We start from the raw sequence: 24,779 nt of genomic DNA, 5'->3' as shown, positions 1-24,779 counted from the left end.
GATAATTTTAACACCAGAAATATTAACTATGATCACTACCTAAGTAAATATCAAAATTATTTTGGGATGCAAAGCATTGTACTAAACAATTTGTACGCAAAATCTATTAATTTTATTTCATCCTCACAACAACCCTGTATGCAGTAAGTATTTTTATTCTGATTTATAATGTAGCATCCAAAGCTTCAGAAAGGTTAGGCAGTGTGTTCAAGATCATGTTGGCAGTCATTGGAAAAGCTGGGATTTGAATCCAGATCTGCTGACTCCAAATCTTCTATACATTTCAAGTACATGAGGCTAGCAAAGGAAGGCAAAGGCATTTGAAAATGCCTAAATATAGGTTTATATTTAGTATACATTCTTCTGTCTAGGATTCTCAGCATCATCATATGATGCACTTATTTCTCATCTTGTGAAAATAGAAACTGCTGAAGGGTAAGAGTCTTACCAAGATTTCCCCAAACCTCATATTCTAATTTGTACCACATATAATGCAAAATCTTCCACTTTAAACTTATTTCATTACAATGTACTAAAGACTTCTTATCTGTAAGACTGCTATCTTGCACATATTTTATTGTAATATACTGAAATCTTCTAGCTTTATGAGAAAAAAATTATACTCATTAAAACAGTGTCATGTTATCATCAGAAAGAAAATTATTTTGAAATACACCTGCCACCCACCATATTATCTGTGTTAGCTGGCTTCCCAGGTCTGACTAGATTTCCCACCCACCTGAGTATTCCTTAATATCTTCTTTCCCTCCCCAAATTATGTTTTATATATTATAATTTACACAATTGGTAGAGTCACCATTAGTTAAAATATCTGCCATATACAATCATTGCTATTAAGAAAATCTAAGAAGATGCCTAATAAAACTCACTTTGTTTTTCAAATGCCTGCCATATTATAAATTTTATGCAGCCCCAAAGGCCTATATTGATAGTAAAAATGGCTATGGAAAATGATGGCTATCAGAAAGAATGGCTTGTACTAAAATAGTTCCTTAATGATCCTCATAATAAATTGTACTGTCATGGGCCAACTAGTTTATTTCCACTACTCAAATTAGTTGCAGAATAAATACCTTCTACAAGGTCCATTCTCAGAATTAATATAATGTTCATTTGCTGTTCCACATGTTAACCTTCCAAGCCATAAATAGTTTTTTTTTTTTTAATTCATTGGTATTTTCTTTTACTCCTCCCAACATAAATTCTCAGTGTTAGGAGGTAAAGTCTACTCAGTGTCCCCTCTCACTCCCCATCATCCACATTATTGTTTTTATTGGTAGGCTTGCTTCTGTCTTAAAGGTTTCTATAGCAACTCGACCCAAATGAATATTTTGTGATTAGAGACTACGTTTTACATGTTTTGTATTTTTAACACCTAAGGAAATGCCTGGGACTTACTAGGCCCTCAACAAATTAAATAGATTTTGAACAACCGCCATGTGCCAGGAACTGTGCTAGTTCTTAGCATATGGGTCAAATAAGAGATTTTCCCATTTCTTGTTCCCAGCACTCCTTTGTCTCAGGCCTACACCATACCTGTGCGTGTGTGTCCATATGCCTATATAGTACTTCTTTTGTGTTTGTGCGTGTGTGCATAATTTTCTTCATTACTATTCCTAATATAAGTCTTAGTAAATCTAAGTTGATTAATTGAACTGTACACATTAGTTTTTCTATTAAATATGAATTTCTTCACCTGTGAAATGAATATAAAATATGAGACAGATTTTGAATATAGGTATAGAGAAGAAAATATGATATAGATACAGATATATAGCTATATGACTGGGCCTGAAATATAGAAGAAACTCTTGAAACCACAATTCCATATCTTATTCCCATTTTATAAATTGTTGATATTAAAGTTTTGCAATTGAGCCAATACTAGTTGTTCTGTAGTACATCTTTGCTCCAAACATAAAAATTTAGAACTTTGTTTTTTTTAGCCTAGACTTATTAGGCATCTTGAACTAAATTAAACCCCTTAATCAAGGGAGCAGTGATCAAAACACCAAGGCAACCTAGGATTCTTCTGAGCTTGCAAAAAAATGTGGTGGGACAGGAAACCAAAGACCATCCAGCACTCTCCCTCCCACTCCACACTTGCAGTCCAACTTTGAGGAACCTCTTGCTGGGTATGACAGTACCAAAGCTTTACACTGGGGAAGGTGTCAAGAGATTATCTAATGCAACTTCAACACGGATTTCAGTCCTTTATTCACACTGCAATTGGTGACATTTGAAGCCTCTGGTCCCAGATCATTATTCTCTATTCCACCACCTACTGCACAATTAAAATTCAGTCAGAACAGAAGTGGTTTATGGAATATGAAGAGCTGAATATTACTGAATTCAGGATCATGATTATAGTCAGGTTCTAAAATTGGACATTTTTTTTTTCATTCACTATTTATCTGTTGAACAAGTCTTAGAAAAATACTGTTCTAAATTCTGGTGATATCCTTTCTTTATTAAGTTTTCACTTAATGACAAGGGAATCACCCAGGTTAGTAAGTGGCAAGGCAAGATTTTGAGTTCAGGTAGGATGGCTCTATTCCCTTCAGACTTGGCAGTGAAGCATGTTAATTCACTCATTGTGTCAACATCCATTTAATCAGTAAATATATCTGGAGCTTCAACTGTTGCCAAAGTGGTTCACTAGGTTCTGAGGATATAGAGGTGGACAAAGCAGTTCTATCCCTGCATGGAGCCTATTTTCAAGTAGGGGAGATGGAGGAAGGAAAAAAAAACAAACAAACTGGAAATGAAGAGGAAATCACAGATTATGATAAGTGCCCTGAAAGAAATAACAGGGATTTTCAGCAGTTACCTCTAAAGTACTAGAAACCAAAAGCAGATCCAAGCCATTATGGGGAAAAAGCGTTGTATTGAATATTTTGCAAATAAAAATGAAATGACTCGTCTAGATCAACTAGATCAACTCAGAAGTGTAGACAAAAACCGATGGACTAAAAGGACTTGGCCTTCCTTGCCTTACTTTCTTCATCTTCATCCTAGTCTTGCATTTCCTAAACAGAGTTTTGCTGAAAAGTTATGAAATAACCAATATATGCCTTAAAAAGAGCTTTAAAAATATTTTTCTAAGCTGATTTTTATTAGGTATTTTATAATTTATTGTGGATCTCTGGATTTCTGGAATCCTGCCTTGGCCCAGACTCTCAGTAATTAAATGTTGCAGAACAGTGTGTGCTTAAATGTTGATGGTTTCTTGTATAAAAGAAATACTGATGTTCCTGCACCCCACAAAAACAAAACTTTGTTGCCCAAGCACAGGCAGGCATTTTTTTTCTCATTGTATACCTAACCTGGCTTTAAAATAATAATTTTCTGTTGATATTAAATAGTAGAGTTGGGACTTTTAACAAGATTTTTTTGTCATAATGTTGTGTATTATATGAAAATAAGAAAACATGGATTAGTAAAAAGAAAAAAATTACACACATTAATTTTAACATTAACCTAGACCTTTTCCTATCCAACAGCATAACCTGAAAGTTTATAATACATAATAAAATGCAACTGCAATAATTTCATAATGCGGTAATTAAAAAAATAATTTTTTATGCCGTTCTCCTCAACTCTGTTGCTATATCCTGAGGTTACATGTGTGAATACATTGTCATGGTCTCTTCAACATTTTGCTGTGGTTATATATACTTACACATAAGCAGATACACACCCAATCCTTTTTTTTTTTTTTTTTAAAGATTTATTTATTTATTTATACAAGCACTGGCTACAGTCAGAAGCGTGGCGGGGGGGTTGAGAGAATTCACCAGAGCAAGAGCGGGGAGCAGAGCAGGCAGAAGGACCGAAGTACACTGCTGAGGGGAGCCGCGGGCGGCAGGAGAGGTCTGCGCGCCATGTGGGACCCTCCTCCTGTGGCCGGGGTGCAGCCGGGGATCAAACCGGCGCTGCAGACGCTGCGGGCATCTTCGCAACCCAGCGCTCAACCGCTGCGCCACCGAGGAGGCCCCCACACCCAATTCTTTTTAAAAAATATTAATTTTGTTAACCTACAAGCAGTTTTATTTAATAATATGGAATGAAGGATTTGCCATATCAACACAGATGAATCCAAAACAGTATTTTCAGTACCTATCTATCATCTCCTGGTATGTGAATGTACCTTAATGCATTCAACTCACTCACCTATTCAGGTTGTTTCCAGTATTTTTCCTTAATAAATAATGCCGCAGTAAACATTTTTCATATGTATATAATTAATTCATGATTGATCATGCATATTTTTGTCTAATTTTTATTTATAAATTAAATATTTGTATAAATCCTTTAGACTGCCTCTTACAGGTCCTTGATCCATTTTGCTTTATTATAATCAAACTTAGCAAATCAAGCATGTATTACACATATGTACATAGAAAGCTTTGAGTCATAATTTGTCCCCAGCCTGCACACTCATCTCATCACACTATGCCCCTTACTAATTCTTCATGTCCCTAATTCTTTACCATGTCCCTCTCTGTGTTTCCCTTAGTAAAACTTTTGAAACCTATTTCAAACTCATCTCTTCCTGAAAGCTTTTTCTAATCTTTCAAACTTTTAAGCAGAGAAAAACCTCCTACTTTTGACACCATAACAGTTTCTTTGCCTTTTCTTAATAGCCATTATAGTCAACTTTGTGTGAAGCTGGCAGTGCACACAACTGTGTCCTCTATTATATTACCAATCTTGATGGCGGGTTGCATTTTCGCTGAATGCAATGCCTGAAAAGTTGTAGGTGAAGCTCAAAGAGATGTTGATTGAACTTGAACAATTTGTCTAAAAGTTTTCCTTTCAAGCCCTATTAAAAACTATAACCAAATACAGTTATTAGGGCAATTTGGGGAAAGGTAGCACTATAAAACAATCACATGTGGTATGCATATTTTTGACTTTAGGAATTTTTCCTTATTTTTAGAAGAGGTATTGGAGTAAATTTCTGTGAAGGATCATACAGTGAATATTTCAGGCTTTGTCAGTGTAGCGGCAGGAAGACACAGGGCAGGATCTCTATGACCTGAGCAGACCGGTGAAGAAGAGAGTCCTGAAGCCCTCAGTGGCTCTTTCAGGCTTTCACTGGGATTACCAGGTACACAGCAGGCAGAGATGCGGGCGGGGGTGGGGGGCGGGCAGGGGGGGTGCCCTGAGACTGGCAGGCCTCCCATCCCCCAGCAAATCTTCACTCTTTCTGGGCTTGTGGTGTTCTCTCCTGGCCTCTGCTTCTCTGCTGGTGTGCTCTCGTTCTCTCTCTCTGGTCGTTCTGTTCTGCTCTGCTGGCACCCTGTGACGCCACCCGTATAAGCCCTGTCTCAGCCCAGGTGTACCCACCTATGCATGCCCACACCCTGCTCCAGGTCTCTGCCATCAGGCATGCATTTAATTTAATGGCGGAAGGCCAGAAAAGCCCTCATTCAATCATTTAATCATTTACCCTACAGTCAGCCATAAGATAGCTACTGTAAGCTCACCTCTGCCATTGTAGTGTAAAAGCAGACATTAACAGTAAGTAAATGAATGAATATAACTATGTTCTGTGTCCAGGCTCAACCATCCACTCCGTATGTGCACAAGATGGGCAAGTGATTTCTGGGCCTAGTTTTCCAAATTTTTGTGAGGATAAAATGAAGTTAAATGAAGAGTGTGGGAGTCCCTAGAAGGTTCCCACCTCTCTGAGAAAATGTAACTGAATTGGAGCATTTTACAGGGTTTGACTTGGCATGTTTCCCTAGTGCTGTTTTAATTTTGAAGCAAGGTAGAACTATGATTAATTGCAGTGCCTAGCTTTTTTTTTTTTTAAAGCTACTCAATATATTTGTTTGATTTATTTTCAGATTGCTTAAAAAATCCCCATCAGTTATATAAGGCTACTAACTTCTAATTTTTAATTTTGCAAGGTCTTCATCAGTATATATTGCAGAGGAGTACAACTCAGTTTCATTAAATATATAATGTTTAGGGAAAATACATACAAATTTTCCAAAAACATGTCAGCAGAAACAGAATTGTCCATTCCCCCTCCCCCATTCTTTGTAAAATGGCTGGATTGTGTTAGTGTACTTGTTATGCCTCTGACAGTCCATATTGCCCAGCTTTCTCTACTAGATATGCACTGCTTAAGTTTAAGTCCTCTTTCTGTAGTTCTTTCCCACAAGAATGTAAATAAATCATGATGATATATATAGAGAGAGTATAATGAAAGTTGTATATATTGAATTAATGAAAACATTCCACGCATTTTTATATACATCAATGAAGTCTGAGTTTGTAAGCTGTCTTATAAGTTATTGTACTAATTGTTCAGACAGTGTAAGGCATGTATTGTCTCCATTTTGGATGGAGAAGTTGAGACCTCTAGAGTTTAAATATCTATTGTGGGTTACAAACCTAGCGCTAAGGCGTGGACCCCAGTTTTCCTATACTTAGTATACTTGTCTTCTGCATTGTACCACGGGTGGTGACCTCACTAGCCCACTATGCTCCACAGTGGTTATTACAGGGCCTCCTTTTAAGGTTCAAAAATAAAACTTCAATAGAAATTCACTCTCAGTTTCTTGCATTTTGATTAAAAATGTTTTCTTTTTTAAAAAAATCTCAATGATAAGTAGAATTATGACATACATACTTACAGAATATATAGATAAAATTACTTCAAATTATGCACAAGTCACTTGGGCTTCCAGGTAAGGTTTTGGTAACTGAATCAGTTTCCTCATCTAAAACAGAAGTTGGAATGGTATTTGCATGCCTCACTCAAAATTTTATCAATGAAAATAAAATGAGAGCTGCTGTGCAAGTGCAATAAGAAAATATATTTGCAAAGAAAAGTGTTACAATTTTCATCAAATTCACAAATACATACAGATAAAGCAATCAACAATCTCAAGTCCTATCTATCTAAAATTAATTACAGGTAATTAGCAACATTGGGAAAGTTTCATTTTAGAAGCTTCCATTTTCGTTATAATCTAAGAGCCTCAAGTTTTAATAAAATTCCATGATAAAAGAGTTATAAAAATTTTTCCTTAGCTGCATACTGGAGCATTTCAAAAGTTAATTAATTCTTTGGCATTCAACAGTGTAACTAAAATACTTTATACAGTTGTTTGAGCACAATGCCTGTAATCTTCTGATTAAAATAAGTGCTAAAATCATCAGCAGCAATTATTTACCCACCTACCATACCATCACCTACCGTCACTAATCGCTTCTCTTTAGAATCTAAAGAGATGATTTTCCAGGGAGTTTTAGAAACTTTACTATCATAGAATGAGAGGGGAAAAGAAAGTTTGAAACCTTCCAAAAAATTGAAGGTTTCAAAGTTAGAGATTCTAAGCAAAACTGTATTTTTTTTTTTAATCTTAAATTTAGAAGGAAATTTCTAACAAGGCTTGGTATAGCAAAATACCTGTTAATTCACTATTGTTTACCCTGTGGGTTCTAGTTAAATCGGTGCTGCTGTCACAATGCATTCCTACCTCACACGATAATGAATCTAGATTTTATTTCTGTTCTTTGTCCAGACTTGTACAGGAGGCAAAGTGTTTGAGAATCAAAGGAAAAGAAGATATTGACTTGGATAATCTCTTCAGAGGTAAAAACAACAAAAACACATCATATATTTCATTGTGAGGAATGTCATGTCGGGTTGTTTATTTTTCTCATTCTAAGTGGGCGATGGTGGAAAGAACTTGATTAGAAGTCAAGAGACTTATGTTCTAGTCCAAACCCTGTGAGTAGTAAGTTTCATCAGTTCATTATTCTATTTTTTTCATTTTTAAGGTGAAAGGAATAGCCCATAATTTCAATGGGCCTCACTCATGATAGTATAAATCCAAATCTACTGAAGTAAAAGTCTCAATGGTGGAAGCTCTCTCTGCTGTCTGCAGCGGCCATGAGGGAAGCTAGCAGTGTCTTACTGTGTTTTTTATAAGTTGAGGGACTGGGAAATGTACCTCATTAGTACGACAAGCAGGAAGGTTATTGGAAGAAAAAGTTTAATCATTAAAAGCAGAGGGATTATTAGAGCATAGGGTGAAAATTGCATGTTTACATTTAATTGCGTTTCTAATTAAGGCTCAATAGAGACAATTTCATCTATAACTTTTCAGGTTATTTTGTAGCAAGTTAAGGAACAGATTTCCCCTTGGTTGTGTTAATTTAGTGCAATAATTTGTATTTCATCAGATGAAAACATTGAAAATTTCTAATTAGTGCCTGTATGTCTTTTGCCATAGTGGCTTATTCTATATGTGTGTGTACCCTGGAACATGGTAGGAAACCTGCTTATCTTCTAGATAAGAACAACAATATTAGTTTCCTCTGACTTAGCCAAAAGTAGAATAATTTAGCACAATTTGGTAGCACTGTACTTTATCTCCATTACAGTTACTCTTCAGCTTAAGAGAAAAGATTGTGCTTGGTAGTCATTGAACACTAATTTCATAGAGTAAAGGTAACTTGCTCATGTCAGACAGGGATCAAACTCAACTTGTGGTTTGAAGAACTCTTGATTTCATCTCAACCACAGAGGAAGGAGGAATTTTTTCCTTGGAAACTGTTGAGGACAATTAAGTTACTCTGGTTTCATTGTGCATCTACACATGTCTCTTTAACCAGAAGAATTTCTATGTAATATAACTGGGTCTAAACCTTACTTTATTTTTTTTAAGATTTTATTTATTTTTGTATAGAAGTACTGGGGTATAGGCCAGAGGTGCAGGGCATGAGAGGATTCACCAGAGACAGGGTGGGGATCGGAACAGGTAGATTAACTGAAATACACTGCTGAGGGGAGCAGTGGGCGAGACAGGAGAGCTCTGCTGTGCAATATGTGGATTAGCTCCCTGGCCAGGGATGGAACTCAGGCTGTTGCAGTGATACTGCTGAAACTTAACTCCTAGGCTATCAGGGAGGCCTTGAACCTCTCTTTAAATAAAATCAAATAAATAACTGCTTTTTGGAAACTGCTCCATACAAATGTTCTAATCCATTTTTCCAAGCCTTCTTTCTGTAAACAACATGTTTTGGAATTACATGAGAAGTCCTAAAAAAGTACCAGTGTTTTAATTCATATTTTGACACTTTTGGAATTATCTCCACAGAGTAATTCTATGTATGTTCTTGTTAAAACAGATACAGTAATTTCTGTAGTTCACATACTAAAAATCATAATGAGGATCTTCCTTATAAAAATAGAAAATACCACCAGCAAAAACTCTCTCCTAACTTGTTCATTATGTGTTTGTTCCTTTCAACTTCATTTATAAAAGGTTTATACCTGTTTGTGCATTTACTGTGCTCTTCAAATTAAACATTTTGATTTCCTCACAGTGAAAGTCTATGCTAACAGATATAGCACAGTAGTGACATGGGGGAAGTCCATAAATCTCGTGTAGAGGACATACCTTCAGGGATCATATCACTCTGAAAATTTACACCATTTATTTAGCACCTGCTTTCTATTTAGCCCTTTGTCACCCAAAGTGGTTCTTCTTCATATTGGACTAATTTTCATTGTTATAATTAAATTCACTTTCTTTAACCTGGATGAAACAAAATAATGATAACTATGTTACTATTACTGATTAAATGATTACTTGATTACTTGATATTATCCTTTCATTTCTTGTAAGCCTATAGGTCTGACCTTGATTTCCAATTTCTTATCTGTGCTTTTTTTGTTGTTGCTTTTGGTGTGGAAAGATTTGAATAACATAACTCATTAGGAGTCTTTTTTTTTTTTTTTAAGGAAAATGGGCTAAAATGTAGTCTCCATTTCTCCTGTAAGGTAAATGGCATACGTATAATTTTTAGAGAGATTGTGTACATATATACCTGCGGCTTCTGGTTTTCATCTCTTGGGCATATTTACAATTTTTTACTTGGAAACATCTTTATTTTCTAAATCATCTTATTCTTAATAGATGTAGTTGGCAGATACATTAAAAATTTCTAAAGACTACCATTATTTTCAAGTTACTCAGTGATTCAACCTTCTTCCTTTTCTCATAATCATATATAAAATAAGATTATATTATGTAATTTTAAAATTTGTTCACAATGATAGGAATTTGTTGAAGAAGATAGGATTATTTGAAAGGATGTTTGATAGTAAAATTGACAGAATTTGGAATTTGTCTTCCTAATCAAAAGGTTTCCAGGTAAGCTGGAACACCTAAAATATAACAAAGGGTAATTGTGCCTTTTGTTAATAAAAATAACACAACAACATAGAGTTGACATGTTTGGTGACACCATGAGTCCATTATCCAGGATAGAATTAGGATAGAAAAGATCATGACTGATCTTTTGGGTGTTTGCCTTTGATCAACAGTGCATGTTAGAGAAATACACAAAATCTAGTATTTTGAATACAGGTTGAATGGAGCTAATGAATATTCAGTTCTACTAAATATAATGATTTTTTAAAGATTTATTTATTTGTGCATACAAGAGCTGGGGTATAGAACAGAGGTGTCTGTGGCAAGAGGATTCACCAGCGACAAAATTGGGAGCAGAACAGGCAGATTGACTGAAATACACTGCTGAGGGGAGCAGTGGGTGAGACAGACAGGTCTGCTGTGCCATTTGTGTTCGCTCTCTGGACTGGAACCAGAATTGAACTTGTGCTGCAGTGGCTACAGATAGCTTCATAGTGCTGAGACTTAACCCCTGTGCCACCAGGGAGGCCCAGAACTGCTCTTCTAAGTGTTGTGCCCTTCTTAGAGAGCCCCAAAACCACAGCAGCTAAAACTCAGCTAGTTAGCATCACAGGCAGATACCACTGTCAGGGCCCCCACATTTTGAGACTCCAGGAGACATCTTTGGTATTGCAGAATGTTCAGTTAGAATTCTTTCTTTTTTTGCTATTTATTAATTTGGTCTCAAATTTATAATACTCATTTTTCATTTTTCAAAGACTCAAAAATTTCATAAGTCAAGAAATGAAAGTAAAACATGAATGAGATAAACATTGTTAATAAATCTTTCATAGATTTATTATTAATAAAATAATTCACCCTTTTGTTTTCTTTACCCATGTCGAGTCATATATTAAGACATCTGCAATTCATTATTTTTGTATTTGTTGATATATCATAGGTATATGTAAACACACACACACATCTGCTGGGTTCTTTATTTTATGTTATTTATTTTTTAGTATGGGTTCTTTATTTTATTTTATTTTATTTTATTTTTTTTTTTAATAGAGGCATGTTTTTTATTTATTTATTTGTTTGTTTGTTCGTTTTGTTTCGTTTACACATGCACTGGGTACAGTCAGAAGCGTGGGAGGGTGAGAGAATTCACCAGAGCCAGAGCGGGGAGCAGAACAGGCAGAAGGACCGAAGTACACTGCTGAGGGGAGCAGCGGGCGGCAGGAGAGGTCTGCGCGCCATGTGGGACCCTCCTCTGGTGGCCGGGGAGCAGCCGGGGATCGAACCGGTGCCGCAGAGGCTGCGGGCAGCTTCGCAACCCAGCGCTCAACCGCTGCGCCACCGGGGAGGCCCTGGGTTCTTTATTTTAAAGTAAAAATCTTAGTCAAGTTTATAAGAGATCACACCCATTTAATCACTACTGGGTCAAGAAATACAAGCTGACTGGAAGCCCACCTCCTGCCATTCAGTTACTACCTCCTACCAGGATAATCACTCTTTTAATTTCTGTCACTGTCAGTTTCTTTGACCCTATTTCAAACATTTTATAAATTAAACCTTGTATTGTGTGTTCTTTTATGTCTCTTTTGGCCTTCTAAAAGTCCTCTTTAGTGAGTAGTCTGTTCTTACTGCTGTGCATTTATAAATTAGGTAGTTTGTTTTCCTGTTGTTGAATTCTGTTAGTTTTGTACATAGCTTGAATATTAATCCCTTGTCGGTAAACTAATGTGTAAACATTTTCTCCCATTCAGAATTGTCTTTTTAATCTACTTATATTTTCTTTTACTGTGTAAAAACATTTCAAATTGAAGTAATCTCAACTGCTTATATTTCCCTTGCCATAGAGGTCAAGTATCCTAAGACATGGTTATCAGTGATGTCAGAGTATATAACCAATATTTTCTTCTAAACATTTTATGATCACAGTTCCTATATGTGGATCTTTAATCCATTTGAAATTTATTTTTTTGTGCATGGAATTAGAGAGTGATTCAGCATCATTCGTTTACTTGTGGCCTTCTGATTTTCCCAGAACCATTTATTAAAAAGGCTCTCATTGCTTCTTGGCCTTTTGGCTAAGATCAAGTGTAAAAAGAGTCTCCTTTCTGCATTGTATGGCCATGGCTGCTTTATCATGACTTCAGTAATGATATGTAGATGGACTTATTTCTGAACTTTTGATTTTATTCTATTGAGTCATATGACTTTATGCAAAATCATGTTGTTTTTAGTATCATTGCTTTATAGTAGTTTGAAGTCAGGTAATATGATGCCACCATTTCTTTCCTTTTTTTTTCAAGATTGCTTTTGCTATTTCAGGGCCCTTTATGGTCCCATACAATTTTCAATATTTTTGATCACTTTCTTTGAAGAATATTGTTGATATTTCATATAAATTGCATTAAATTTATATTTAAATTTAGATAAGTAGGATAGTCATTTTGATTATACTGATTCTCCCCACCCATGGGTATGAAATGTCTTTCTGTCTCCATATATCACTAACTCCTTTAATAATGTCATATGTTTCACATTGTATAAGTCCTTTACCCCCGTGATTAAGTTAATTCCAAGGTATTTGATTATTTTTGAAAAGATTGTGAATACGTTTTCTTAATTTCTTTTTTTGTATATGAACATTTATATGCAGATTCTGTAACCTGCTACTTTGCTGTATTTAGCTAATGTTTCTAATAGCTTTTTTGGTGAGTCTGCAGGGTTTTCTGTGTATATCATCATATCTGCAAATATTGATATATTTACTTCTTTTCTGATTTGGCTTTATTTCCTATTGTTGTCTGTATGTTCTAGCCAAACCCTACAATACTAAATTAAACAGAAGTGGTGACAGTAGGTACTGTTTTGTAGCATTCATTTTTCACCATTTGGCTATTGGTTTGTAATAAATGGTATGTAATATATTGAGTTAGATTCCTTCTATTCCTCTCTTGCTTAGAGATCTTATCATAAATAGGTGCTGAATTTTATCAAATGCTTTCTCTTTATTATTTTTATCATGTGATTTTTATCTGTCTTTTTGATATAAAGTCTTTATTTCTGATTGATAATAAGTTGATTATCACAATTGAGAAAACACGGATTGATTTATGTACATTAAACTTGCATCCCTGAGATAAATCTCATTTAATTGTTATATATAATCCTTGTGATATAATGTTTCATTTGATCTGCTAGTATTTTGTTGAAAGAATTTGCATCAAAGCTCGTCAGGTCTATAATTTTCTTGTGCTGTCTTTGTCTGATTTTAGTATCAAGGTAATGTTGGCATCTTAAAATATATTAGGAAGTATTGCCCCTTTTTGGATTCTTAGAAAATAATGAGAAGAATGAGCATAAGTTTTCTTTTAAAGATTTGACAGAATTTGTCAGAAAACCAATTGAGCCTGTACTTTTATTTTTAGGAAGATTATTTTTTATTGCTATTGCAATTTCTGGCTTGTGATTAGTTTATTGAGGTCTTCTACTTCTTCTTGATTTGGTCCTATTAAACTGTATTGATCTAGAAATATGCCCACTTCTTCAAAGTTATCAAAATTAATAACATAAAATTGTTCATAATAATCTCTTATGATCCTTTATATTTCTCTGCCATCTGTGTAAATTTCTCCTTTATATTTCTCTGCCATCTGTGTCAATTTCTTCTTTTTCATTTCTGGTTTGTTAACCTAACCAGAGGTTTATCTATTTTGTTTATCTTCTTGAAGGACCTCTTCTTACTTTCATTGATCTTTTGTGTGAAGTTTTTAATTTCTGTTTCATTAATTTCTGCACTAATTTTTATTATTTCCTTCATTCTACTAACTTTTGGTCTGTTTTGTTTCTCTTTTCCAAGTTACTTTAGGTGGAATGTCAGATTGCTTATTGTGAATTTTTCTTGCTTATTTATGTAGGCCTGTATTGCTATTTACTTCCCTCTTAAAACCCCTTCTGCACATCTCATACTGGAAAATTAGTATTGTGCAATATTCTAAAAATAAAAGAGTCAGGCGAGACTAAGGGGATAGATACCACCAAATTAACAGAAAGAAGAGAAAGCACCACCAGGGAACTAAAGAATGAAGACAATAAGAATTTAAGCATTATATTAGAAAGCCTGGATTTATGGACCTTCTCCATAAGTTCAGAAGGCAAAAATATTCTCAGTCACCTTTTTATTTCACATAGTTTTCTATGGAAGTTAACTTTCAGAGTTATAAAACTCGTTAGTTTTACACAAGGTTTAAAGTCCTGTGAGCGGCCTCTGCATCAATTTGTGTGAAGGGTTGGATTGTTGGATTAAGTGTTTTCAGTTTTACAATATATCTCAAAAGTTACTGTTTATCTTGGTGCCTAAAGGTTTTTGACCACTGGATTAATAAATGATTGCTACTCACCCAATATTAGTGGGTATAGTGTAGCATGCTACATAGTTGTCTGTGAGAGAAGGAGCTTAGTAGCAAATTAATACCTATATCTGCCCAGAGGTTGTTAATTCGTTTTTTGTTTCTTTGAGACTCATGTTTGAAATTTATGTTTTGTCTGTTCAAGGCATCTTTTTCACTTTATGTGGCATTATTCTGATAGGTAATGACTGCAGTTTTAGCTCCAGGCAAAAATGCTTAGCTTCTCACACTGCCCCATGATCCTCCACAAATGAATCCCATGTTTACTGTGTAATTTCTTCATTAGGTCAGATATTATCCTCACCATGTGCTTTAAGTTTTTTTGAAAGATTTATTTATTTATTTTTATACAAGAACCGGGGTACAGGCCAGATGCGCAAGAGGGTGAGAGGATTCACCAGAGACAGAAGGGGGAACAGAATGGGCAGACTGATGAAATACACTGCTGAGGGGAGTAGCGGGCATGACAGAGAGGTCTGCCGCTCCATGTGGGACCCTCACGGCAGGCTGGGATTGAACCAGCGCTGTGCTCAACCGCCTGCGCCACCAGGGGAGGCCCTATGTGCTTTAAATTTGATGAAAATACAGCCTGCCTTTTTAGGACTTGCATGGTAAGTTATAATTAAAATACAGAAAATTATCAGAGCACAAAGTATATTATTTAGGAAAATTACTTATTTATGCTATAAGCTGAATAAATGTATATTAAAGTTTAAGGGTCATCTTTGGGGGTCATTTCCTAAGGACTTTTCTCACAGGGAAATGAAGAAAGAAATGACTCTGCACTACTTTCTTATTGAAATTGCTCCTGGCATTCAATCATGGTTAAAACACAAGACTGTTGGTTTCAACTCTTAACATATAAAGAGCTTAAAAGTTATCCCCTCCTCACAACAAGAAAAATGCTGAACAAACAACAAATCTTCTAAGATCTAGCAGGAAATTGGATTTACTACTTTACCAGTGACTTATATGTTTTAGGAAAGAGGCAATTAGCCAACTCCAATCTCTTCTAACCATATGTCTGATGTAAGGGAAAGGACAAAAGTGAAAGAAAAAAAAAGGACTGACAAGCTCTTTTGAAAGTCACAGCCCAAGGAAACTGGTCCATTTAAAAAATGGTTTTAATTTAGACTAGAATATTTATCCCTACCAGTACTTTAACCTATTAATAGACCTTCAGTATAATACAACAGAGACCCGTAAGACACAAACTCTATTTAAGAAATAGTTTCTAGGGAAACAGAAAGAAAACAAAAAAAGAAAAGGACACTGCAGGAAATTGAAACTTCTGACACTAATAAGCAAGCCAATTATTAAACACAGTCCAATGACTAGCCATAAAATCTCACACCAAAATCTTTTACTTAACTTCATGTTATCTGACATCAGGTCTGGTTTTCAACGAAAAAAATTACAAAGGGGGGAAAAAAACACAATCTGAAAGATAAAGCAGGCATCAAAAACAACTTCAAATATAGTGGATATTTTAAATTCACTGGACTGGGAATTTAATCATGCTAAGCTATATAGTTATATAGTTATGGTATGACTGGAAAAGAAGTAAAAATACCACTATTAGCAGAGGACATGAAAATATACATAGAAAATTCTAAAAACCCCAATAAAATATTAAAAATAATAGATCTTTACAGTGAAATGACAGGCTACAAAATCAGTGTACAAAAGTCTGATGCATTCCTGTAAGAAAGGAATGAACAAGAAGAGAAAGAAATCAAGTAGACAATCCCATGAATAACTGCAACAAAAAAACTTAAGTACCACAGAAAAATCTAACAAAGGAGGTAAAAGACCTGTACAAAAGAAACTAAGACACAATGAAAGAAATAGAAGACACAACGAAATGTAAAGATACTCCTCTCTCATGGATCGGAAGAATTAACATTGTTAAAATGACCATCTTAACCCAAAGAAATATAAATGTTCAATGAAATCCCTATCAAAGTTTCAAAAGCATTCTTCAAGGAAATAAGGGAAACATTACTGAAATTTACATGGAATCACAGAAGACCCAGACTAGCCAAATCAATCCTGAAATCTTGACAATAGTAAGAACAGAGGTATGCTATCAGACTAGAAATTATTATACAAAGCAATAGTGTTCAAAACAGTGTGATATAAAAATAGCCACACCAATAAGTTTTAAGGTGTTTGCACTACCTGTGAAGCTTTATGGTGTTAATTTGAAAGAGGACTTGGATAAGTTGAAAATATGTATGACAAATTTCAGGGCCGCAACAAACAAACTTTAGAAGGAAATTTAAGTAATATGTGAAGAGGAAAGAAAATAAAACATAAAATCTTCAATTTAAATCAGAGAAGGGGAAAAAGAAGAAGACAAAAACAGGATTGTATGCAACAAATTCATAATGGAAGAATCTCAAAGTAGCACATAGACCTAACTGGAAAACACAAAATGATAAAACCTCTAGGAGATAGCATAGGAGAAAAATCTATGTGATCTGGTATCGTTGGGTTTTAATATACAAGATATCAAAAGTATAATCCATGAAAGGAATCTTGATAAATTGAATTTAATTGAAACTAAAACTTGTTCTGTGAAGGATACTGTTTAAGCAAATGAAAATTCAGAATAGGAAAAAAAATTTGCAAACACATATCTGATAAAAGATTTTTGTCTAAAATGTACAAAAGACCATTGAATTTCAATAAAGAGAAAACAACTCATTTTCTTAAAAGGACAGAGATCTGAACAGATACCTCAGTGACACAGATGACAAACAGATATATGGAAAGTTGCTCAACATATATCATCAGGGAACTGCAATAAAACAACAGCGTGATTCCATTACTCACCTGTTAGAATGACTAAAATCCTGAACACCGATGAGGATGTGGAGCAGTGAGAACTCTCATTCATAGCTGGTGGGAATGGAAAATGATATGAACACTTTAAAAGACATTGTCTCCCCATATGATCCAGCTAAACATCATCTTACCATATGATCTAGCAATCCTGCTTTTACATATTTACCCAAATGAGTTTGAATCTTACAGTTACACAAAAGCCTAATCACAGATTTTTATAGCGACCCTATTCATAATTGACAAGAACTGGAAACAACCAAGATAACCTATGTTAGGTGACTGGATAAACAAATCTGGTGCATGCATACAAAGAAATATTAGTAAACAATAAAAAGAAATGAGGTCCAAAACACATGGGGGAATCTAAGTGTTTATTATTAAGACAATCTGAAAGGCTGTATTCACTATGATCTCAACTATATGCCATTCTATAAAATGTGAATAAACAGCAAAACAAAAGTAAACAATAAACAGCAAAAATATCAGTCATTGTTAAAAGTTTGGGCTGGAGGAGGAAAAGAGGAATGGATATTAGTTGGATCACAAGAGATATTTAGAGAAAAGACTATTCTATATGACATTATCCAACGTAGTGATAGATGTGTGGAATTGTACATTTGTTAGAATCCATAGACCTGTGTAACACAAAGACTGAATACTAATATAAACTATAGAGTTTAGTTCTTCATAGTAATATATCAATATTGGTTCATCAACTCTAAGAAATAGGTGCAACTGGGCCTCCCCTGGTGGCGCAGGCGGTTGAGTGCAGTGCTGTGAAGCTGTCCGCAGCCTCTGCAGTTTCGGTTTGATTCCCAGCCAGCCAGGAAGATTCCCATATGGCAAGGCAGACCTCTCCTGTCTCACCTGATGCTCCCCTCAGCAGTGTATTTCTTCAGTCTGCCTGTTCTGTTCCCTGCTCTGTCTTCTGGTGAATCCTCTCACCCTTCTGCGAATCTGGCCTTCACCCCGGTTCTTGTATAAATAAATAAATAAATCTTTTAAAAAATCATAAAAAAAAAAAGGTGAAACTGTGGTGTTAAGAGATATATTGGACTCCTCCATACAATCTGCTTAATTTTTTCTGTAGCCCTAAAACTACCCTAAAAACAAACCATTTTTAAGAGCTCATTTTAAGTATTTAGTATCTTTGCAATGATTCAATAGTATTCAGCGTGGTGATGTGGGTCATACTAAGCGATGTGACAAGCTAGATTTCCTGTGAAGAGGAAGGAAATTATTTGCTGCAGGCTAAAAGATGATTCTAAGATCAGAAAGTTGGTTAGTACCCACAACTAACTAAATGAGGATATCCTTACAATTATGTGAAAAGGAACTGTACATAATGAGTATTCTTAATTTTAGTCTTGAAAATTTTCTACAACTATCATAAACATATGTAATGCTATAAGATGACACAAATGTTATGCTGGTATTGATAATACTCCTTGGCAGGAACTCCTACTTTCTTTAATATAGTCATAATAAGAACGTTCAAGGTAGAATAGAATAAAAGCTTTGCATTAAAAAGGGGAGTTATTAGCCTTACTTTTCTTTTAAAAAATAACAGAAAACTTTATTCCAAAGATAAGGATCAGCTGAGATTAGAGGTGTTGAGAGAGATTTTGGAGGTGCTGAGATCTGAATGATCAGCTTTCCCGCCAGATGCTCCAAAACACCTACACTTGCAGGCCTCCTGGAAGCCTCATCATATAGACAGTAAGTCTCTAAGCAAGAGGAAAATTCTTGAAAGTGAGAGAAGTGTTCTGGATTCCTTTTAATTTCCTTTCTAGGCTATCTTCTGCTTTTTTATAGCTTGATTTTTAATACATTCTATATTATCTTTCCAAAAATTCCTCTTGCCCTTTTCAAACTCTTTCCCTGTAAAGTTTGAGAACCCTGTGAAAAGTAGAAAATAGTCTTCTGGTTCAAATTAAGACATAGTTAATAATATATAGATTTTAAGGAATTATAAACATTATTTACAAAATACTTTTGAAAATTCAAATGTGTAGAAAAGTTACAATGAAAGAACAAAAGAGCCTCAGTAAAAATAAATCTGCTTTAATAAGTAGATACTTATTTTTAGTTATAAGGCTTAAGGGACTGACAACTCTGAAAACTAAATTCTACAGCAACAAGTCTGGTGTGATGTGGGCAGCCATGCCATAAGCTTCCTCAGAATATTCCAAAAATAACCCCCTCGAACTAGAATCTGCCTCTGACACATCCTCTTCTCCACATTGACACCATCTCCAGTTCTGCTAGAATGCAGCATTACCTGTTCACATCATTCAGTCCACATGCATAGTTGGTCCCTTAAACCTTGTTGGTGGATGCAAGTAGTCACCTAAGAGTCCTTGACTTGCTTGCCATTGAAATGTGGAAGAGGAGACAACACAGAGACAACCAGAGAACCAGAACTTTCTTTCTGGAATATAATTAGAGTTTCCTGTTCTAACACCACATAGAATTCACTCTCCAGGACCAAAACTGAATTCCTAGATCTAGATTCTAGGCCCATTATCCTCAGCAAGGCGATAGAAATTCTTAATTTTGCCTTCTTCCCAGTGTCATAACTGAAGGCTATGAACATTTCCTTCTTAGAGTCTATGAAAATGTATGAATTATGTGTGGGGGTTGGAATGGACTCCCCAAAGCAAAGCATTTCTCCCCTTTATTCATCTTTTCCCCAGAGCATTTCCAAGCTTATCTTAATGGTCTCTAATTTCAGTACTAAAGGGAAACATAGCTGCCACAGCAAAGAACCTTTATCTTTCAAATATATTCAGATCAAGGAGAGGAAGCCCCTGCTCTCTCCAACAGGTGGATTGTATGAATTTTTCCCCGAGGACTTGGGGAGTCCTTTTGGGGAGAATATGCCTGTTTTATAAGAAAAGGGTTTCTGAATTTGGTAATCATACCCTGTAATGATATAGTCAATGAAGAAAAGTTCAGGGCTTGTTCTTAAGGATATGGCAGAACAGCTCAAGATGCTGTAGCAAATGAAAGAATGAGGCCTTCTTCAATGTCCTGTAGCCAAAGACTACCCTGAATTTCTCTATCTAGACAGCTTTGCTAATTTGACATTCAATTTTTGCAGAGATAGAATACTTTTAAATAGTAATGCTAAGGACCTTATGTCTGAATAGACAAAAATGAGGATTTGGTATCTTGAATATATGTAAATGATTCTTAGCTGTATCATTGGACAGTTGCCATGTTAAATTTCTGAACTGAAATTCATTGGCCCTAAAAATCATTACTAAGAAATAGAAAATGAAAGTTGTTACAACCCAAGAAAACATACTTGGTTTATTTTTTAAAAAGTCATACTGCTCTGGGCCTCCCCTGGTGGCTCAGTGGTTGAGCGCTGGGCTGTGAGGCTGCCTGCAGCCTCTGCTGCGCCGGTTTGTTCCCTGGCCGCTGGCGAGGGTCCCACCCAAAAGAAAAAAGTCATTCTGCTCTATTATAAGTTGGGGAGAGACATAAGGAATTGTCATCTCTTTATAAATTATAGGAAGCTATTAAATGAGTAATTTTACCCAAATAAAGGGCATAAAATATTTCAGTACCATATGAAAAAATACCTGAAATATGTTCAGTATATGAAATAGGTAATTGTTTGAGTCACTTTGAGTACACTGCATCTCTTCTTGTTGCCATAGTTACTGTTGCCTTGTGGGGTACATTGTGTATCATTTATGTCATAGACTTTTTATTAGCAAAAAAAATATTATTTACATAATTCCCATTCACTGTTTTCCTATGCTTCATTAATTTGTCTTCCTTTTTAAAATAATTTTAGATGATGCTACTTTCCTTCAATTTTGCATGCTAAGCCTGTAGTGCGTTAGATGTGCAGAAAATCAGATTATAAAAACATCACAATTATAAAATAAAGTAACAAGTATTTAAGGAAACTAGAAACTAAAAAAAAATAAAAGATAAGATTTCTGAGTTATTGTAGATGTACCCACTGTAATCACATTTTTTGTTGAGAAAGATGGCACTTGAAAAATTTTCCCCAATGGCGATGGATTATCAGTCATTTTTATTCAGTAATTTTGAAAAAGACTTTTGTAAGACATTGCTTAACCATGGCATTAAATATAATTGTTTTCCTTTTTTTTCTTTTATGTATATTTTTACATCATTCTTCATTTTTATGCAATGAATGCTTTCTCCTCTCAGGTGTAGTCCCCATGAAATTCCCACCACTAGTTCATCTGTGCACCATCACCACAGTCCCTTGTGCTCTTTCTTCCCCTGTTTTGATCCTACTCACTCCTCCCCACTGCAGAATGTCTCTCATTTATAGTTTGCCTGTTGATTTTGATTTTTAATTTATTATAATTACTTTTTTTCATGATCCCTTATTTGGTTCCTCCATTTTCCTCCTATATGTGAAACCATCCAATATTTTTCTTTTTCTTTCTGGCTTATTTCACTGAGCATAACCCCTTCCAGCTCCATCCATAGTTGTTTTTCTTAATATGCTCACTTTGAAGTGAGGATACAAATGTTCATGTATCACTTACCATATTATAAAGCAGATGTTTATTTAGCGACCCATTTTCCTTCTAAAAGATTGTAGCCTTAATCACTTTACTGTTGAGATGATTGAGATGCTGGATGGGTGACATGCCTTAGGTCACACAACTGGTAAATGATAGTCACAGCTTTAATTAACCTCCAAATCCAAAGCTCTTTCCTGGTAGCACACTGTTTTGTCATGACATACCTGGGGACCTAGCTGACCATGTGGTTTAGTGGAAGGTTCCAGTAGAAGGGAAGTTGGGAATTCAGACTCAGCCACAACTCACTTCCTGGCAGTGCTGAGCCATTTAGGCTGTAAGGCTTCATTTCCCCACCTGTCTGCTGAAGACCTTTTCTTTATTTTTTTAAAGATTTATTTATGCATGCATGCAAGAACTGGGGTACAGGCCAGAGGCATGGGTGGTGAGAGGATTCACCAGAGACAGAGTGGGGAACAGAACAGGCAGATTGACTAAAATACATTGCTGAAGGGAGCAGTGGGCGAGTCAGGAGAGGTCTGCTGCACCATGTGGGTAGCTCCCTGGCCAGGGATCGAACTCGTGCTGCAGTGGCTGCAGATTGCTTCATAGTAGGTGTCCCAACCCTTTGTGCCACCAGGGAGGCCCTGAAGACCTTTTCTTTACCTCTTAGAGTAGCTTTGTGGATCAAAAGAGAGTGTATATGAAAGGACATTAAAAATAAAGCACAGTGACCAGTACTCAACCCTTCCTCTGTAAATTCATCATAGGTAGATTAGTAACGCCTTAGATTTATCCTCCTCACTAGACCTGCTCATACGGGGCTCTAAATGCCATGTGATGTTTGCTGCTTCTTTGACCATTGTGAAGTTCTCTCTTCAGTTTAAAACAAACTTCTGCAGAAATTTTGGTAATTTTACTCTGTGTCTAACAGATTGGTTTGAAGTCTGAAGTCAAAAGCCATTTCAGCATCACTGACATTCTTATTCTGCTTGATGACAGTCTCTCTTTTCTTAAGAAGAATGCCTTTCTGCTTGGCCAGAAATTTCTCCTTTGAGATGACAGAATTGTTGTCTTACCATTAATGAGTTTTACAGCCCAACTGCTTTTAATTTTAAAGAAATATGGACATATCTACCAAAAGCCATGCTTTAACATAAAATAAAAGAAACCACATAGAAAATCCTGAAACACTGAGGTATTTTTAGCCATGCTGGTAAGTACACCTTCAGATAATCACCTTCTAGCTCCTTGCAAAGCAGTTACTTTCATAGTTAATACTGGTATGTTTAAAAAAGAAAAATGTTATTTCTATATACAGAGAAGAGTCTGAGAAGAAAAATTTAGTCATCTGTGTTTCATAGATATATCCTGAAGTACAGTGGAAACATCCTTCCCTGAGTCTCTGTGAATCTGGGCTTCAGTTCGGTCACTATTTCTCTGACATGGGCATCTGTCAGATGATGGGTTGCATTCTGGTAAATTACAGAGAGAGAAGGGTGTTGGCTTCACTATATTTTTACATGAAAATTTTTCTCCCACTTCTGTGAAAATAGGGTTTAGGAATAAGAAGTTACCAAAATAATCCCTGTTTGACTGTTTTACTACTTATCCTTAAAATTAAGAATGTTTTCTGAGAAAAATATTTCTAAATCACTTCTTACTAAAATTCTGCATCTTGAGCAGCCAATCAAAGAAGTCTTACTTTCCAGCATACTTGTTCAAGTATTTGGTCCCTGTGGTCATGACAATCTGGATTGAGCTGCTAAGAGACTTTACACCTCTGTCTAGTATTTAGCACCTTTTTTTTTTTAAAGATTAATTTTTTTTATTTATTTATACATGCACTGGGTACAGTCAGAAGTGCAGGAGGGTGAGAGAATTCACCAGAGCCAGAGCGGGGAGCAGAGCAGGCAGAAGGACTGAAATACACTGCTGAGGGGAGCAGCGGGCGGCAGGAGAGGTCTGCGCGCCATGTGGGACCCTCCTCTGGTGGCCGGGAGCAGCCAGGGATCGAACTGGCGCCGCAGAGGCTGCGGGCAGCTTCGCAACCCAGCGCTCAACCGCTGCACCACCAGGGAGGCCCAGCACCTTTTTTTTTAAAGATTTATTTTTATTTATTTATACAAGCACTGGGTACAGTCAGAAGCGCGGGAGGGTGAGAGAATTCACCAGAGCCAGAGCAGGGAGCAGAACAGACAGACTGACGAAATACACTGCTGAGGGGAGCAGGGCAGCAGGAGAGGTCTGCGCACCATGTGGGACCCAGGGCAGCAGGAGAGGTCTGCGCACCATGTGGGACCCTCACCCGGTGGCCAGGGATCAAACCGGTGCTGCAGAGGCTGCAGGCAGCTTTGCAACCCAACGCTCAACCGCTGCGCCACCAGGGAGGCCCTATTTAGCACCTTTTAAGCTAGCTATTTGAGATAATCAGATATGGGTGAAAGTAACATCAAGATGATCATATCACATGTCATTAATCAATAGACATTAATCTTGGAATGAATGCCAGTGTTAGAAGTTTTCTTTGGGTCTCCATTATGTCATTTCACTAAAGATTAAAACCTATTTAAATATCTCTACAAAATTCCTTAGAGAAGTTGGAGTAGGCAAAACATTTTCCCTCTCATATGTATCTTGGGTTTATATAAATATGACTGACAATGGGAACGATGCAATTTGAATTGCTTCTCCAACAATAGTGCAGAAGTGCCCAGCCATACTATCACACAGATTCCTTAGGTAAAAGTTGTAAGAGCCTATAAAGAGTTTTAAAAACAAGTACTTTTCAGTCTATATTTTAGTGT

General features: G+C 35.9%; 1 protein-coding gene across 20 annotated transcripts in view; it reads left to right on the top strand.

Annotated features, from left to right (window-relative positions):
• The window catches only part of L3MBTL4 (L3MBTL histone methyl-lysine binding protein 4), a 425,819-nt gene that overhangs the window by 311,925 nt on the left and 89,115 nt on the right, over positions 1–24,779 (top strand). For all 20 annotated transcript variants that reach the window (XM_054694180.1, XM_054694198.1, XM_054694199.1 and 17 more), the window contains one exon: positions 7,566–7,636. In XM_054694180.1, the coding sequence (XP_054550155.1) occupies positions 7,566–7,636 (71 nt within the window). The remainder of the gene's footprint in view (positions 1–7,565; positions 7,637–24,779) is intronic.

This window comes from Talpa occidentalis, unplaced genomic scaffold, assembly GCF_014898055.3.
Source record: "Talpa occidentalis isolate TD23 unplaced genomic scaffold, MPIMG_talOcc4v2.1 talOcc4.13, whole genome shotgun sequence".
Classification (NCBI taxonomy): domain Eukaryota; kingdom Metazoa; phylum Chordata; class Mammalia; order Eulipotyphla; family Talpidae; genus Talpa; species Talpa occidentalis.
This window is presented reverse-complemented; position numbering and strand designations above follow the sequence as displayed.